At 33.6% G+C, this 16,001-nt stretch overlaps 1 protein-coding gene across 1 annotated transcript; it reads left to right on the forward strand.

Annotated features, from left to right (window-relative positions):
- The first annotated feature begins 466 nt into the window (after positions 1 to 466).
- RnrL (Ribonucleoside diphosphate reductase large subunit) lies at positions 467 to 15,193 on the forward strand. Its single transcript, XM_068385813.1, has 17 exons — positions 467 to 635; positions 6,246 to 6,334; positions 6,438 to 6,615; positions 6,826 to 6,986; positions 7,406 to 7,608; positions 8,044 to 8,240; positions 8,387 to 8,499; positions 8,649 to 8,778; positions 9,830 to 9,930; positions 11,251 to 11,379; positions 11,557 to 11,649; positions 11,754 to 11,887; positions 12,822 to 12,966; positions 13,241 to 13,453; positions 13,708 to 13,803; positions 13,953 to 14,141; positions 14,357 to 15,193. The coding sequence occupies exons 1-17, from the start codon at positions 584 to 586 to the stop codon at positions 14,567 to 14,569; spliced, it is 2,436 nt and encodes an 811-aa protein (XP_068241914.1). The 5' UTR covers positions 467 to 583; the 3' UTR covers positions 14,570 to 15,193.
- The last annotated feature ends 808 nt before the right edge of the window (positions 15,194 to 16,001 follow it).

The raw sequence follows: 16,001 nt of genomic DNA on the forward strand, positions 1-16,001 counted from the left end.
AATATTCTATAATGAGATCCTTCAAAATAATAACTGTCAGAGGTTAGTGGAAAGTTTCGGAGAAATATTTGCAGGGTTGCCAGATTATTTCGACTGAATTATCGTACATGAGCCTTAAAGTTGTCGTTTTCCAACCAAAATTATCGTACACAGTTTCAATATAATTATTAGGGTGTTACATGATTGACTTATTTCAAAAGATTTCAGTATAATTGTTTAATTAAACCCACACACACCTACATTGTTTATACCTTAGGTATGTATCGTACATCGTACCGGACCCAAAATAATCGTACACGTACTATAATTATCGTACGAATGACAACCCTGAATATTTGTAACATCCTGTCAACGGGGCAAACAAAAACCGACCAATCAGAGAGCCGGAAACAAATATAGTTGTAAGAACTTCATTCATTGGAGGAAAAGAATATTTCGCGCGTTTTTCGTTATTTTCTGAAAAACCCGCGCAGCCTGAGCACTGTCCACCGGAGTTCCCCAGCTACCGGACGTCGTACTTGTATAAAATCCTCAAGGAGTTTGTCCAGGGATTCACTTCGCCCTTTTATCATCGAACGGCATCATGGTTAAGCAGACAGAGAAGATGTGGTCCAAGATGTACGTCCTTAAGCGAGGTAAGAGAAGCCCAATTGACGTTTTCTTTGTCGGCATGTAGCTTAACCCCTATGCCAGTGTGGAACCCTAGGATACCTTTGTGTAGTCGTCCTCTGACTTAGCATCCTATTTCACTAGGCGTGATTAGACCAAATCATCGTATCTTATACGAAATTTTGTCGAAAATTTTGTATTTTTATATAAATCCGATTGGGACATATATTCCTTTGTTAACTTTGGCTTCAGCTATGATGTGTATTGAATATCCTAGGATAATCATATTTGGGCATATATATTCCATACCCTTGCATAATTTGACTGGTGTGTCTCACCCTTTTGGGCATAAAGGGTTTATCAGTTTTCTGGCCAAATTATCAGCTTCGTGACAGATATACTCTAAAACATAGAATGGTGCAAAACGACTTATAGATTACAAGGTCGTTCAACTGCGTATTTTGTGGTGGTTTGAACATTTATATTCATGATTTCTGGAAGATATTTTTAGTTTTAGTTAGGGTGAATCCCATAACTGAAAAACTATGGCTTTGCACTATGTACTGTTATGAATGATGTTCAAAGCATCTCAAAATAGTGTCTCATTGTATATTTGAATGAACATTTTTAAACTTTTCCACCTGTCACCATGAAAGACCAGACATCATGATAAAAAAAAAAGAATATTTACCTTAATCAAAACCCATTAACAACATTGAATCGCAATAAAAACACTGCAGCTCTTGTTAAGGTCTTCCTGACGCATAGAAAACTAATTCAATCCCGTTTTCTATAAAATTCATAGCCGTGCTCATGGAGCAGTGCTGCAAACATTTCTAAGTTAATTGAGCGTTGTTACCAGTATGTTTGTAAGCCATATTGATGCTAATTATTTACTGGTTTTTGTTATGCCATAGCTTGCTATACCAGCAATTTAATATTTTCTCATTCCTATGTTCTCTGAAAGTTTCACTAAATGCGTTAGTCCTGTGGGGTAGTGTTTTGACACGGGTAGTATTTTGGCATTATTACAATTATCAAATTAATCACTGTTCAAACTGGTTTTTGCTTGGTGTGCCTCACTTTGCTGGGGATTTAACATTTCGCTGCTCCTTTGTTTTGGTAGACGGTACAAAATAAATCTTTCATCTTTCATACTACTTTAAAATATTGTAAAATTTACTGAATAAAACCATTGATATACAAACTTAAAACGGTAAAATACACTCGGCAACGGGGCGAGTCTTAGCTTTGCGCTCCACTCTTTGTTTGAACAAGGACTTGGCTTCCATTTCTCATCGTACTGAATTTATCAAATGTGCATTTCTACCCTAACTGATATAAAATAAGAGCTATAATTAAATTGTATATTCCATCACTGAAAAAAAATATCCAAGAGGTTTAGAATATAAAACGTTGGGTACTTCATTCTGTTAAAACAAGTAATTTGGTACAGAAGGATGCTTCACCAATTATCGGTGGTTTTCTGAACTACCGGGTGGATGGAGGCTCCTGCGGTATGTACCAACATGACAAAAGGAGGAAAATGTAAATTTTTTATTAAAATCTGTTAGTTCGTTAATAAGTTTCTGCTAGTATGGTAGTATATGGGATTCAAAGTAGTTTATTTGTTAAGATCTTTTCAGTTATGCAAGTTCCAAAGCCCCAACATTGCACTACAGTATTTTATAATGAAAAATATTGAATGTCCTGGTAGTCTTACGCCAAATTATGTAGCTTGTTATAGGTTGATTGATGATAGTTATTAACCCTTTTATCCCCAAGCTATTTGGAACTTTACAGCCCTTAATCCCCTGGCTTTTTTTTTTTTTTCTTTTTTTTTTTAAGCACTTTTGCAGTATATTTTTTTCAAATTGCTCTAATTGCTTTAATTTTTGTAAAAGAGAGGTAAGGTTGGTCTCATTCACTTGGAAAATGCCTGAAATTTCTCAAATTATCAAAAATACGCAAAACATGAATGTAAATAGCAGTTTTTTGCAAGGACGTACCAGTACATCCATGGGGGTAAAGGGATGAGTTTTGTGAAACGTACCAGTACGTCCATTGGGAGTAAAAGGAAATATTTAATGTAAATGTAATTCATCTTATGCTGATATCTGACCCTGTAGTTTTTCAAATATTTATTGTATGTGCCTCGTATGTGGTAACCATGGTGAATTTTGTTTTTTCTAGATGTGTTAAACGTTTAACTTATTCATGTTGCATGTGCAAGTTCCCCCTCCAAGTTTTGCAACTATGCAGAGGTGACCTAAATTTTAAGTAAAATCAATACATACTCATATTATATTTTAGTGTCAGGCATGACTCTGTTGTAAATGATTGATGACAAATTTGGCATCCTGATTTTAGTACAGCTCTCGATATGTTTGTGCGTAAATTACTTCCAAATAATTTGTTTCGTTGGTATTACTGAATCTGAGTATTTAATGGGGCCAGTCGGCTAGTGCTGTTTCTTAAGGACAGGTCCTTGATATTCATACCACTTAATGAGATGACTTAGGACATATCCAAAGTGTAGGATTTTTGCCTCTGACCTTCGGTTTTGTGACGCCAGGGAGGTTTATCCTGAGAATGGGTGTTTTTTTAAATTCTATCTTCCTTGATAATATTAAGACCTGGGATTACTACTCTATATAAACCTGATCTAGACCTCAAATGAAATTAAGTAATTTTTTTGTTGGATATGAATTTTTTTTTCATTGGTAAATTATTAATCAGATAAAAAAAGAAACAAAAATTGGAAAAATGGGCCCTACAGTATTTGATGTTTTATGTCTTTCTATGCTGCATCTTTAAAACTAAGGGAGAAGATAGAATTTGAAGGTCAATAAGTTTAGGATTGAGATACCGGCATTCAATTCTCTTTGTATTTTTACAAAGACTTGATAAATCATGATTATGAATTTTGTTCTTTTTGGATATTAATAAACCAAAACAATGTTATATATCATAATTTAATCATAAATGAAGATCCCTTTGCTGAATATCTCGCTTCATTGGGCGAGATGGTCGCTCCTTCATAGTCTCCCTCCTTTACTAACTCCGCTGATATTACCCACTTCTGAACTCTTATTAGAGCGAATGTTGTTCTTCCTCATGTTAGCGAGTTTTAGATTTGTTTAACTTTTTGGTATATCTTTAAAACTAAGGGAGAAGATAGAATTTGAAGGTCTATAAGTAGTTTTGAGATTTGGATGTTTCAAAGTTTTTCTTTGTATTTTTACAAAGACAATATTAATAAATCATGATTATTATGAATTTTGTTCTGTTTTGGATATTAATAAACCAAAAGAATGTTATTTATCATGATTTAATCATGGATGAAGATCCCTTTGCTCAATCTCTTGCTGCTTTAGGCGGGACGGTCGATCCATCATCTCTCTCCTTCACTAACTCTGCTTATATTACCCACTTCTGAACTCATATTAGTGTGAATTTTCTTCTTATGGTAGGGAGATTTTGAAATTTTATTTTCCTCTTTGGCGTGATGGAATTCTTGATAAAGCCAAGCAAAACATGTAAAGGTGAGTGAATGTTGGAGGTCAAACTCAAATGTGTACTCTCTCTGAGGTTTGTGCTAGCACTGAAGGGTATAATCATAAAACTTCTAGTGACTCAAGGAATCTATACAGATGCCATTGCTCACAATTTGTTTTATATTAAAATGCAATAATCATCAAAATTTATGATAACAGAAGAAATAAGGTACTGTACTGCATTTTCTTTTAGGGATCAATGTTTTTGTTTTATTGAGTTACTTTAGCTAATAACCCTGAAACTATGAAAAAAAAATTGAGTAATTTTGACAATATTTTGTATATGCACTCTAAATTGCCATAGAAAGGTCAGTGAATTTTTTCAGGATTTTACTTTTTTTGTCCTATACCCCCATACTGTATATTGGCATAGGCTACCGGCCGGGCCCCATAAAGACTACTCGCACAATAAAAAGTATTGTGTACCAATTGGAAATTCTCATTCATATCATGATTAGTTTAGGTTTGAGGCATAGTCTTTGCAGTGGCACATCTAGTGATATGTATTTTGAATATGAGTTCATCTTTTTATATTTTGTTTTTCTCCACATCTGGTGAAAAAAAATTCTTATTTTTTTATAATTCAGTGAATAAATATTATACTTTTCTTTATTGTCTTTGAGTGGTTGTTGATTCTTTATTTATTTTTCTTTAATCCTGACAAAGTAGAAAAAAATTATTAAAACTTCGTATTTTCACAAGAATTAGTTTGCATATCCCTCTTTTGACTATATTTTGTTTTAATGTATCTGATCTTGCTCTAAAACTTAAGAATGATGCAAAGGTTTTGTCACATTTCTTTTTAATTTCTTTCTTTTACTCCCTGTATATTTCAAAGCTTACTTTATTCTGTCTTTCCATTTTTCAGTGCCCCTCTTTCTGGTTTCTAATTTTGTTTTATTCCAATTTGCCTTATATCCAGATTTAATTCCTGTAAGTACTTTTCTGGTTGTTTCCACCATCTTTCTTCTTTTTCTTGTGTGTTTGAGGAATGCCTTAGGGAAGTGTATTAGGTCCAATCCTTTTTTTAAAAACTGGAAACATCTCTCCTAAGATAGCGGTGATGACACAAGTCTAGAATGTGAACAAGATATCCTAGCCTTTATTACTACTACTTCTTTCCCTTCCATGGAGTCCAGCTGTCACAAGAAGTAATTTGCTGGGCCAGACTAGATATTGGTGACCGTTTGATTATTCAACTTTAAATTACAAAGTTTTGTTTAGCAGTATCCCTCTTCCTCCTAGATGAGTTGAATGTTGGACAAGTGTGCAAACTCATTCAAATTATATTTTCCACATGGATGTTTGTTCTTCCTTCATCATCTACCAGTCTCTGAAGTGACCTAGCGTAACATCTGCCACATCATTATGTCCAGGTTGTTAAAGGGGTTGGCAGGAGTCAAAACTTTTCATTCTATGGTGTACTGAACCAAAGTGCCTACAAATAATCTGGGAAGGTAAACCAGCAAGTTTGGTTATGAGAACTTCCTCCCTCCCAAGGATAAGTCTCCTATTAAAGCACAAAGATTTTTATTAACTGCAAACCTTAGTCCTGTAAGTTACACTGACCGTCTCAACTGCCCTGTAAGTCTTAGGTAAAGGTCAAAGTGGCTGCTCAGTGTCCTGTCAGATGGATGGGGCTTATCTGCCTCCTGTTAGTAATTACCACCTTGTTATAAGTTTTAACAGCTGTCTCCAGCTTTACAGAAAGCATACTCTTCTTAAAAGGACTCTGGTTTGTATTTTAGTAAAAAAAATGAAATTGCTTTAAAGTTTATTGAAACATTTTGGTGAGTAACTTCAGTATTCCATGCTGATTGAAGAACCAGTGTAGATGGCACTGAAAAGTCGGCAAATCTAAAGCTGTCATGGCAACAAATTTTTATGAGCCTCGATGATTGAGAATTCTTTTATTCTCGAGGCTTAAGAAAACTAGGAATTGCTCAAGTTACTAAAGCATTTTGACAATGGCCTTCTCAATAATTGTATTTTTATTGGGTTTATAAAACCTGTACAGCTATTTAAGTATTGTGGTTATTGCCAAGACTTTCCTCTCAGATACTGTGCTTTGTATTTCAGATGGACGCCAGGAACCTGTCATGTTCGACAAGATCACTTCACGTATTCAGAAACTTTGCTATGGTCTTAATATGGAATTCATTGATCCTGTAAGTTGACTTGCTAATTATTTTATGATTTAATTTTTTTATAACTTCTAAACTATCTGGCATAATGTTTGATGTATTTCTTATAGGAGGGTTTATTTTTCAGCCGGCAATTACCCTGAAAGTTATAAATGGTTTGTACTCTGGTGTGACCACGGTTGAATTGGATAACTTGGCTGCTGAAACTGCTGCTACAATGACAACAAAACATCCTGATTATGCTGTTCTGGCTGCAAGAATTGCAGTCTCCAACCTTCATAAGGAAACGAAGAAAAGCTTCAGTGGTAATTATTACTTGTCAAGTATTTTCGTGTCTTGAGTTTTGAAGACCAGTTGGTATGCTGAAAGTAAAATTACTTAAAATTTGTGATTTTTTTTAAGATTTTAGAATGGCATAGGCCTTGAAAATTGTGAAAGTATGGTGGGATATAACCTAATAACTATTTACATGTACTTCACATACATATCTTTACTGTATTCCTTTTTATTTGCAGAGGTTATGGATGACTTGTATAACATGACCAACAAGAAAACTGGCAAGAAGATGCCCATGATCAGTGATAAGCATCACAAGATCATCATGGACCATGCTGATAAATTAAACTCTGCAATTATCTACGATAGAGATTTCTCTTATCAATATTTTGGATTTAAGGTGGGTAGAATCCACATTTTTGAACTCCTTGAATGATTTTGAACATAGGTTTTCATATCTTGAATGTTACAGTATAGGAATGATAGATTAAAATGTATGACTTCGGCCAAGGGTTTTCATAATTGAACATAGGAGTAAGGGATTAAAATGTGTGATTTCGGCCAAGGGTTTTCATATCTTGAACGTTGCAATATAGGAATGATAGATTAAAGTGCAGACTATGTAAAAGGTTTTAATTTTTTATTGAATGTTATTTTAGAGATGCAAATAGGATTTAGATCGCATTGTAATTTTTTTTTGTATAGTTAAGGAATCTTTCATACTTAGCTTGGAAGTCTTTCTCCATACATAGTCATATTTTAGACATCCATTTGGGTTGCAAAATTGCAAATTTGTTATTCCAATATTTTGTTCTGCAGACACTGGAACGCTCATATTTGCTGAAGATTGACGGCAAGGTTGCAGAACGTCCTCAGCACATGTTGATGAGAGTTGCTGTCGGTATACACGAGGATGATATAGATTCTGTTGTCGAAACTTATAACCTCTTGTCTGAGAAGTGGTTTACTCATGCATCACCTACTCTCTTCAATGCTGCTACAAGACGACCGCAGCTTTCAAGGTATTGTATTAGTGTAATTTTGGTCCACTAGATTATATTAATACTAGTGGTGGTATTTTGAGAAAAACAATAGGAAATGCAGTTTTTTTCCAAATGTAAATCTACAATTTTGGCCAAGGAAATTTTCATTATACTCTGGTTACTTTTATCAAAGCAATAGAAAAGAAATATACAGTACCCACAATGTTACATTTCATTATACTCTGGTTACTTTTATCAAAGCAATAGAAAAGAAATATACAGTACCCACAATGTTACAAGTCCATTGGATACTTTGAATTTACTTTTAAAAGGGGTATGATATTTTTCTTAGCTACTTAAAAGGAAATTTATATCTATTTGTAGTGTTGGGTGATCTTATCAGTATGTTGGTATTCCAATTTACAGCAATTACTGATATTTTTATTCAAAGTATATTCTTTATTGATTTTCTAGTTGCTTCTTGCTGACTATGAAAGATGACAGCATTGAGGGAATATATGATACACTCAAGCAGTGTGCGCTTATTTCAAAATCTGCCGGAGGCATTGGCTTAAATGTTCATTGCATTCGCTCTACTGGCAGTTACATTGCTGGAACCAATGGCACTTCCAATGGTCTAGTTCCTATGCTACGTGTATATAACAACACAGGTTAGTATGTTTATAATAATTTTCTGTCTTATTGATATTGCTGCATTAACTTGTGTAATGGAAGTCTTGTTGCTAAAGAAAGTTAACTTTTTGTGGAATTTCTAGATTTATTTAGTACACAATTTAATTTTTTTCTTTTTTTATAGCACGTTACGTTGATCAAGGAGGCAACAAGAGACCCGGGGCATTTGCCATCTACCTGGAACCATGGCATGCCGATATCTTTGAATTCCTCGATCTTCGAAAGAACCATGGCAAGGTTAGAAATTAGAAACTATATTCTGCCCTACTATATTAATAGCCATTTTCATGCAAACATACTGTAGTGGTTTACTGATACAAATTCAGTTAGGTTTAGAAAACTAAAATTTCATGTTTTATTAACTATTTATGAATAAAAATTTTCAGGACGAACAGAGAGCCAGGGATCTCTTCTATGCATTGTGGATCCCAGATTTGTTCATGCAGCGTGTGGAAGAGAATGGGGACTGGTGTCTCATGTGCCCCAATGATTCTCCAGGCCTCCACGATACCTGGGGTAAGAATAACACTAACTTCTTGTTCCCCATTATTAATTCTCAGTAAATTTATTATTGGCCTTAAGGGGACCATCCGCTATGGTGTATAAATTAAAAACTTTAAAAAATCACATAGTTATGGTTTCTATTTATGCAGAAACATGTCGTACATGCTCTCCAGAAGTTTTAGCCAGTTATTTTTACAAATGATGAAAATAAAGTGGTCTTTAAATGACATCATCCTAACTGCGTCGTCTGCACGACTGAGTTTGACAGGAGCGTCTTTGCGTATTTATTTTACATGGATTCTGCAATGTTTTCTAATATGTTTCGTAATCTCGTAAGTCTGGCAGAAATTAATACGATCATACGTGAAGGCCGAGTAACTCTAAGGATGTTAACTGTGATGAATGTTTTTACTTGAAGTTTGTATGTGTATTCGTTTACAACGTCCTTGTGAACTTTGTAGTAATACCGGTTAACTAAGGTCAAAGAAAGAACACCTGGCAAGCTTAGAGCAACAAAAAAAAAAACTAAAACTGGCAACTCATAACACCTTTACATAAGCTTGTTAGTACACTTATGGTTTAAATACCTCGTTTAGGGGAATCTTGATGTAGGAATCAACAATAAAAGTACCATGCAAGTTTATCATATTTTTACTTTTCTACGAAAAATGCGAGCAAATGTTTGGGAGCTCATAACTCAAAAACATATTTATTCGTATGTTGGTAGCTGTTTCTCTGTTATTTATTGTTCCATCTTAGAGAAAAAGATACCATTGAAAATAGGAATAAAAATCCCATGCTACCTAAATTTTTTTAAAAATAATGATTTTTGCTAATAAATCGAAAAGTTTTCAATCAAATTACTTGAAAAAAAATTTTTATGTTGAAGGTATTATGTGTGAAACGTATAGAAATTGTGTATTTTAATTAATTAGGAAAAATGCAAGACATAGCGGATGGTTCCCTTGATACTGATGATTTGTAAATGGCTGAAGTTACTGATCTACAATAGGCTGTTTTTTATGATTTTTTTCTTAAATGTGCATTCTGGCCTCTCCCACAGGTACAGAATTTGAGACCCTGTATAAGAAGTATGAAAGTGAAGGTCGCTATGTTCGTAAAGTGAAGGCTCAACAATTGTGGTATGCTGTTATAGAGTCTCAGGTAAGCAATGAAATGTTTAGCAATTTGATGGGTTGTTACTGGTAGCTGACCATGTTCATTATTACCGCCTCCACAAAGTAGGATGGAGGTTATGTTTTCGCTTCTTGTTTGTGTGTTTGTGAACAGCTTCCTGGTCATAATTTTAATCGTAGAGTGATGAAACTTGCAGAGATTAATTTATGTAAAAATCTGGAAATTATTAAATTTTGGAAGGTCAAGGTCTTGTTTAAGCAAATTTCCAATTCATGTAATTGGCCATAATTTTGGACATCGTCACGGAGACTTCAAACTTGGTTCATATGCGAGTGTATAAAAATCCACGTCAATTAATGCATGTTAAGTCAAAGGGCAACTTTGAGAAATAAGCTGCTGCGGCGGAGGACTACACTCTACTGAGTGCCCTTCTAGTTAGTTTTAATTACCGCACTTTTCTTTTATATAAAGCAAAACTAGAAGAAATTTTGATTTCTTGATAGTGGGTTTTTTTTACAGGGAAATTTGAATATGAAGAATTGCTAATTGCACTAGTGTAAAGATTTTTTTGTAAGAGGATAATTTGTCTAGTCGTCTGAAAGTCGTTAGTTATTCTTCAGTTACATACGGGTGGCAACTACATACAGTACTGTAGTTGTAGCACGAGGCATCACTAAAGATTATGTATTTAATTTTTATATGGAAGATTGAAATTTGTTTATTCTGACACTAAATACAAACCCTTTTACTCTTTATTGGGGGATATACTTTTGGCAAAGCTGGAAGAATGTCCCCAATAAAGAGCTTAAGGTTTCTATCGTTAGGAAAAATAAAAATTTCTCAAATTTGTCTTTTTTATGGTAGCTACAAACTAAAACATATTAAAGAAATAGATTACAAAAACAATAGTTCATTATACAATTAAAGAATTGCTGGTGAATAGCTTAAAATATGCATTGTAGAAAAACTTGAAAAATTCTAATGTAGAAAATAATTGGTTATTCTTGATTATTTCCAAGTCTAACCTTCAAGTAGAAAAGGCTATTGATTGCCAACGGCAACTTGACAAATGAATAAAGTACTGTAATAAAATTTTATCTCAACTGCTGCTTTTTAATAGGATGTGGGGTTTGACCAATTGTTATTTATTGCTAAAGGGTGAACTTTATAAAAAATGGATACAGCTATGTCCATTCAATTTATCTAAATCTCTTTTGTTAGAGGTTTAAATTTGCTGCTCAGTTTAGTAGTAGCATTGTAGTTGGTGTTTGAAGTTACACGGTTGTGTTGAATGCGTATAGACAACTTTAGTTGAGGAATTAGATACTAATAGATTTTCTGTCTCAGGTGGAAACTGGTACCCCGTACATGTTGTATAAAGATGCCTGCAATAGGAAAAGCAATCAACAGAATCTTGGCACCATTAAATGTTCCAATCTCTGTACTGAAATTGTAGAATATTCATCTCCTGATGAGGTAAGATAATCATACACTCATTGCTCAACTTGCTTACTCTATAATTATAATTGTTAGTTCATTAAGCTTTTTTTCTCAGTAAATTGATTTATTCATAGATCTTTCGCTTATAAATAATTTATTGAATTAAATATATTAATGGGAATATTGTGTTAACCTTAAGATTTCTTTCTCTAGGTTGCTGTGTGTAATTTGGCTTCTATCGCCCTCAACATGTATGTAAAACCTGACAGAACATATGACTTTACAAAGCTGAAAGAAGTTACAAAGGTAAGATGTCAGTTTAATCATTATAAAAGTATTTATCTGAAATAGATGCAAAGATTATTTAATGCAATTTTTTGTTGATATTAAACTAAAATTATACTTTGCAGGTTATCACTCGTAACTTGAATAAGATCATAGAGGTCAACTTTTATCCTGTTGAAGAAGCCCGTAGATCCAACATGCGTCACAGACCCATTGGCATTGGAGTTCAGGGCCTTGCAGATGCTTTTATCCTTATGAGGTTGGTATTTATTTGTTATACGTGTCATAACCGTATAAAAGATTTAGCCGTCTTTATATTATGTATAGGTATGTCATACTGAGGGATGTATTAAAGGTTTGACCCTTTTATATTTACATTCATGATATACTGGGAGATATATAAGATTAATCCCTGTTTTATATGTGTAGTTTACTAGTTGAGAACAAATCAGCCCTTTTTTATAAAAGATTAGAACAGCATAGATGGATAAGTAGGACAGCTTGGTAGTTGAGTGATTGCATTGAATGTAGAAAAAGTATTTAAGCCAGGCCCAGATTGGTTATGCAGAAACTGTTGTTTTGAGAGGTGCACTGTTATGGGCAGCTAAGTGGGGGTCTTCCAAGAGAAACTCATTTTGGAATGCAATTTCTTGACGTATTTAAATTTTCTTTGCCTATTTAAATTGATAAAGCAGCTGGGTGCGGGGACTCGAACTTATATTTGAAAACTGGAATATATTCTTTTCCTCTTGAAGTTGAGGTTTAAAGTTTGAAGCAAGAAGTTTAACACTTTGAAGGAGTATAATGATGAATGGGAAAGGAATTGGTACAGTGCTTTTAATATAATTACTGTAGTTCATTGCTTTTTTACTTACCTGTTTTTATGTGAAAAGCTGACACAAGATAGATTGAGAGTTAATTTGTTAAAGTTGTTCTTAAAAATAAAAAAAAAATAAAATTGTGGGGCTTGGCGTTAAAAGCTAGGTATTGAATGAGTTCTCTATTTCTGTGGCTGCCTTAATTTTTTTATGCGTTACTAGTGTTCTAAAATTAAATATTTTTGGTGTCTATCATGTTTTTCTGCATTACTACCTATCATGTTTTTCTGCATTACTACCTTACAACATAGTACTGACTGAAGTGTAGTAAAGTTTCAAATTTGGTATCGTATTTAAGGCAATTATAATTTCCAGGTATCCGTTTGACTCCGAGGAAGCAAAGTTGTTGAATAAACAAATCTTTGAAACTATTTATTACGGTGCCTTGGAGGCAAGCTGTGAATTGGCAGAGAAAGAAGGCCCTTATGAAACTTATGAAGGTTGCCCTGTAAGCAAAGGGGTAAGTTGATTTAGGATATTTTTACTAGTAGAGTACTGTATTAATAATTTCATATTTAACATAACCAAGAATTAATAGTTAGGTATTGGAAAGCATTGAAATACACTATACCTTTGTGCAGGTCAGTGTGAAAATTATTCATTCAGGCCATTGGCAACTTGATAGTTGTAAGAACAGGTAGCTACCAAATTAATTATATTCTCTTCGGTAATATGCTATTACTGTATAGGTTTTTAATTTGGTTCTTGAGCAAGGTGCATGTTTTCTCTTACAGATCTTCCAGTACGACATGTGGAACGTAACTCCGACCGATTTACATGATTGGGCAGCTCTTAAAGCAAAGGTTGCAAAACATGGTATTCGCAACTCCCTTCTTCTTGCTCCAATGCCTACTGCGTCAACAGCTCAAATTTTGGGAAATAATGAGTCGATAGAAGCCTACACGTCTAATATATATAGCAGAAGAGTGCTTTCCGGAGAATTTCAGGTGAGCAAATAACCAACTTATTACAGTATGAAGACATTGTTATCAGTCTTTTAGTGTCAATTCAGTTTACAGAAAAAGTATTTCCAATGTACAATCTTTTACATTGTTTTATATATATATATGTACCGTGGTGTTTGTAAAGTATTTTGATGATAGAAATTTTTAATTACTGTATAACCATTTTTCAACTTGTTTGTTGTAGTAAAGTTAGTTTTGATTTTATCAAAACGACTAAATTTTTTATGGTTTTATAGGTTGTTAACCACCACTTGCTTCGGGACCTGACTGAGAAGGGATTGTGGGACGATGATATGAAAAATGAAATCATTGCAAAGAATGGTTCAATTCAGGTATGCTTGTTTTTATATAAATGCTTATTGCTGTTCAAATATACTGAATATTTTTAGGGTATTGATACGTTTATTGGATAGGCTGGTGTAAAATTCAGCTGTCATTAATTTTATGGTTGGCCCTTTATTAATTAATTTTATCTTTTCAGGAAATTGAAAAGATTCCTGCTGACCTGAAAGCCCTTTACAAAACTGTCTGGGAAATCTCCCAGAAAGTTGTTATACAGATGGCAGCCGACAGAGGAGCTTTCATTGATCAGAGTCAGTCTCTCAACATTCATATTGCAGAGGCAAATTATGGCAAGCTTACATCAATGCATTTTTATGCATGGAAATTGGTAAGTTTAATATTATGGTACCTGCATTACTCATTTAATATTTTTTCCCCGTTTTTGTATGAACATTCTAATTTTGTTTCAGCATTGGTTGCTTTTTCAGTTATTTAGGAGATTAAGATGGATTTTTATTGTACTGTAGTTATGTTTACTCTAACTGGCGTCATGAAGGAAATTTTACTTACGAGAAAGTTACTGAGAACAATTTTTTTTTTCAGGGTTTGAAGACTGGTATGTATTACCTTCGCACAAAGCCTGCTGCAAATGCCATCCAGTTTACAGTTGACAAAGCCAAGCTAAAGAATGCTACTGCTGTAAATGGTGCTGAAAATGGAGTGAATGGAAGTTCCAAGAGTGAGAATGAATCGAACATGGCAGCAATGGTGTGCTCGTTAGAAAATAAGGACGAATGCCTCATGTGCGGCTCGTAGAGAACTAATATAGTGCCATAAAGTATTTCCCTGTACTGTACTGCACTCAATTACCTCTCTAAATATAAAATATGTATATATTGTATTTTGTTTAGTAATGATTTTTGTGATAATTTTTTATATAATAAATGATACGTGTGATAATTTAGCAATGCTAGTGAAGTAATTTTTTTGCGAAATAGTTTGCTGACCTTAAGTGTATATTTGCTTGTCACTTTTTTCAGTTGTGCATTCACAATGGTGCCTTATGTTTTCTGCACAACGCAACCGAGAGCTTACATATCACTGCCATTATCTTACTTTTATTTTAGCTGTCTTTTTTTACTTAGAAATTATTTCTATAGCCTTGAGTTCTGTAAATAAATGTTAATCAAATCTCTCTTACGATTAAGATGTTTTGTGTACCATATTACTTTTAATTATTGAATATTTTAGATCCTTTTTTTTTTCCTTGTGTATCGGCCATAAGCATTTGTAAATGAATAGATGTTTTAAACAATTGGAAAAACTTCCTCTGAGAATTTGAAAATTAATTTTTTTAGTTAAGACTTGAATCTCTTAAATCAGAAGATTAAGAAGAATTAAAATCTGATTTCGGTGTATTTTTACTGCACGTTATTCTATCAGCAGTTTTTGTAATTGAGTTTTTTTTAATAAAAAAAGGATATTTTATAAAGTTTAGTTTACTTAATTTACCTGATCTCGGGAAAAGATTTAAGATTATTCATAATGGAATTATTGTGATAAAAGTGGTCTTTATAACCTCTTGGTGTAACTTCACTAATTGTTATTAATCTGTAGTAAAAGTACTAAATTTAGATGAAGTTAAGTGGCATTGGACATTTTTTTTTTTGTAGATTGTAAAACTGCAAGTAATTTGAATTCGGTGGTAAGATTTATTTGAAATTATCTCCAAAATTAATAAACCACAAAATAATCATCAATTATACTGTACCTAGTATGAGAATTATATGAACATTTAATATAAACATTCTCCATTATTCAACTAAATGGTTTTGATGCTTTGCAGTAAGATCACTAAATGTTTGAGTAGATATGAATGTTCTATTTGTAATGACACCAATTGTGGTTTGCTCCTGTAGTTTGAAAAGACAATACTGAATGTGCTCATTTGATTTTCACTGCGTTTTCGTGTTTAGTATTAGTTGTACATGTTATTTTCTTGACTACAAATGAGGTCTATCAGTAAAGTATCAGTTATAGTTAAGAAGAGACCTACAATATTAGCCTAGGCGTCTGGTGGTACTGGAGGGTGGGCTGTGCCACCCTAGCAATACCGGCCGAATTCGGTCGAGTCCCTTGTCAGGGTGGGAGGAACGTAGAGAGATGTCCCCTTTTTTGTTTCATTTGTTTTGATGGCTACCCCCCAAAATTGGGGGAAGTGCTTTGGTACATGTACGTGTATATGCCA

Source organism: Palaemon carinicauda, chromosome 13 (genome assembly GCF_036898095.1).
Source record: "Palaemon carinicauda isolate YSFRI2023 chromosome 13, ASM3689809v2, whole genome shotgun sequence".
NCBI classification, from domain to species: domain Eukaryota; kingdom Metazoa; phylum Arthropoda; class Malacostraca; order Decapoda; family Palaemonidae; genus Palaemon; species Palaemon carinicauda.

Coding starts and splice junctions, on each gene's coding strand:
- RnrL (XM_068385813.1), top strand. CDS start 584: ATGGTTAAGCAGACAGAGAAGATGTGGTCCAAGATGTACGTCCTTAAG. Junction 6,335..6,437: donor ATATGGAATTCATTGATCCT/GTAAGTTGACTT, acceptor TTTATTTTTCAG/CCGGCAATTACCCTGAAAGT. Junction 13,454..13,707: donor TGCTTTCCGGAGAATTTCAG/GTGAGCAAATAA, acceptor ATGGTTTTATAG/GTTGTTAACCACCACTTGCT.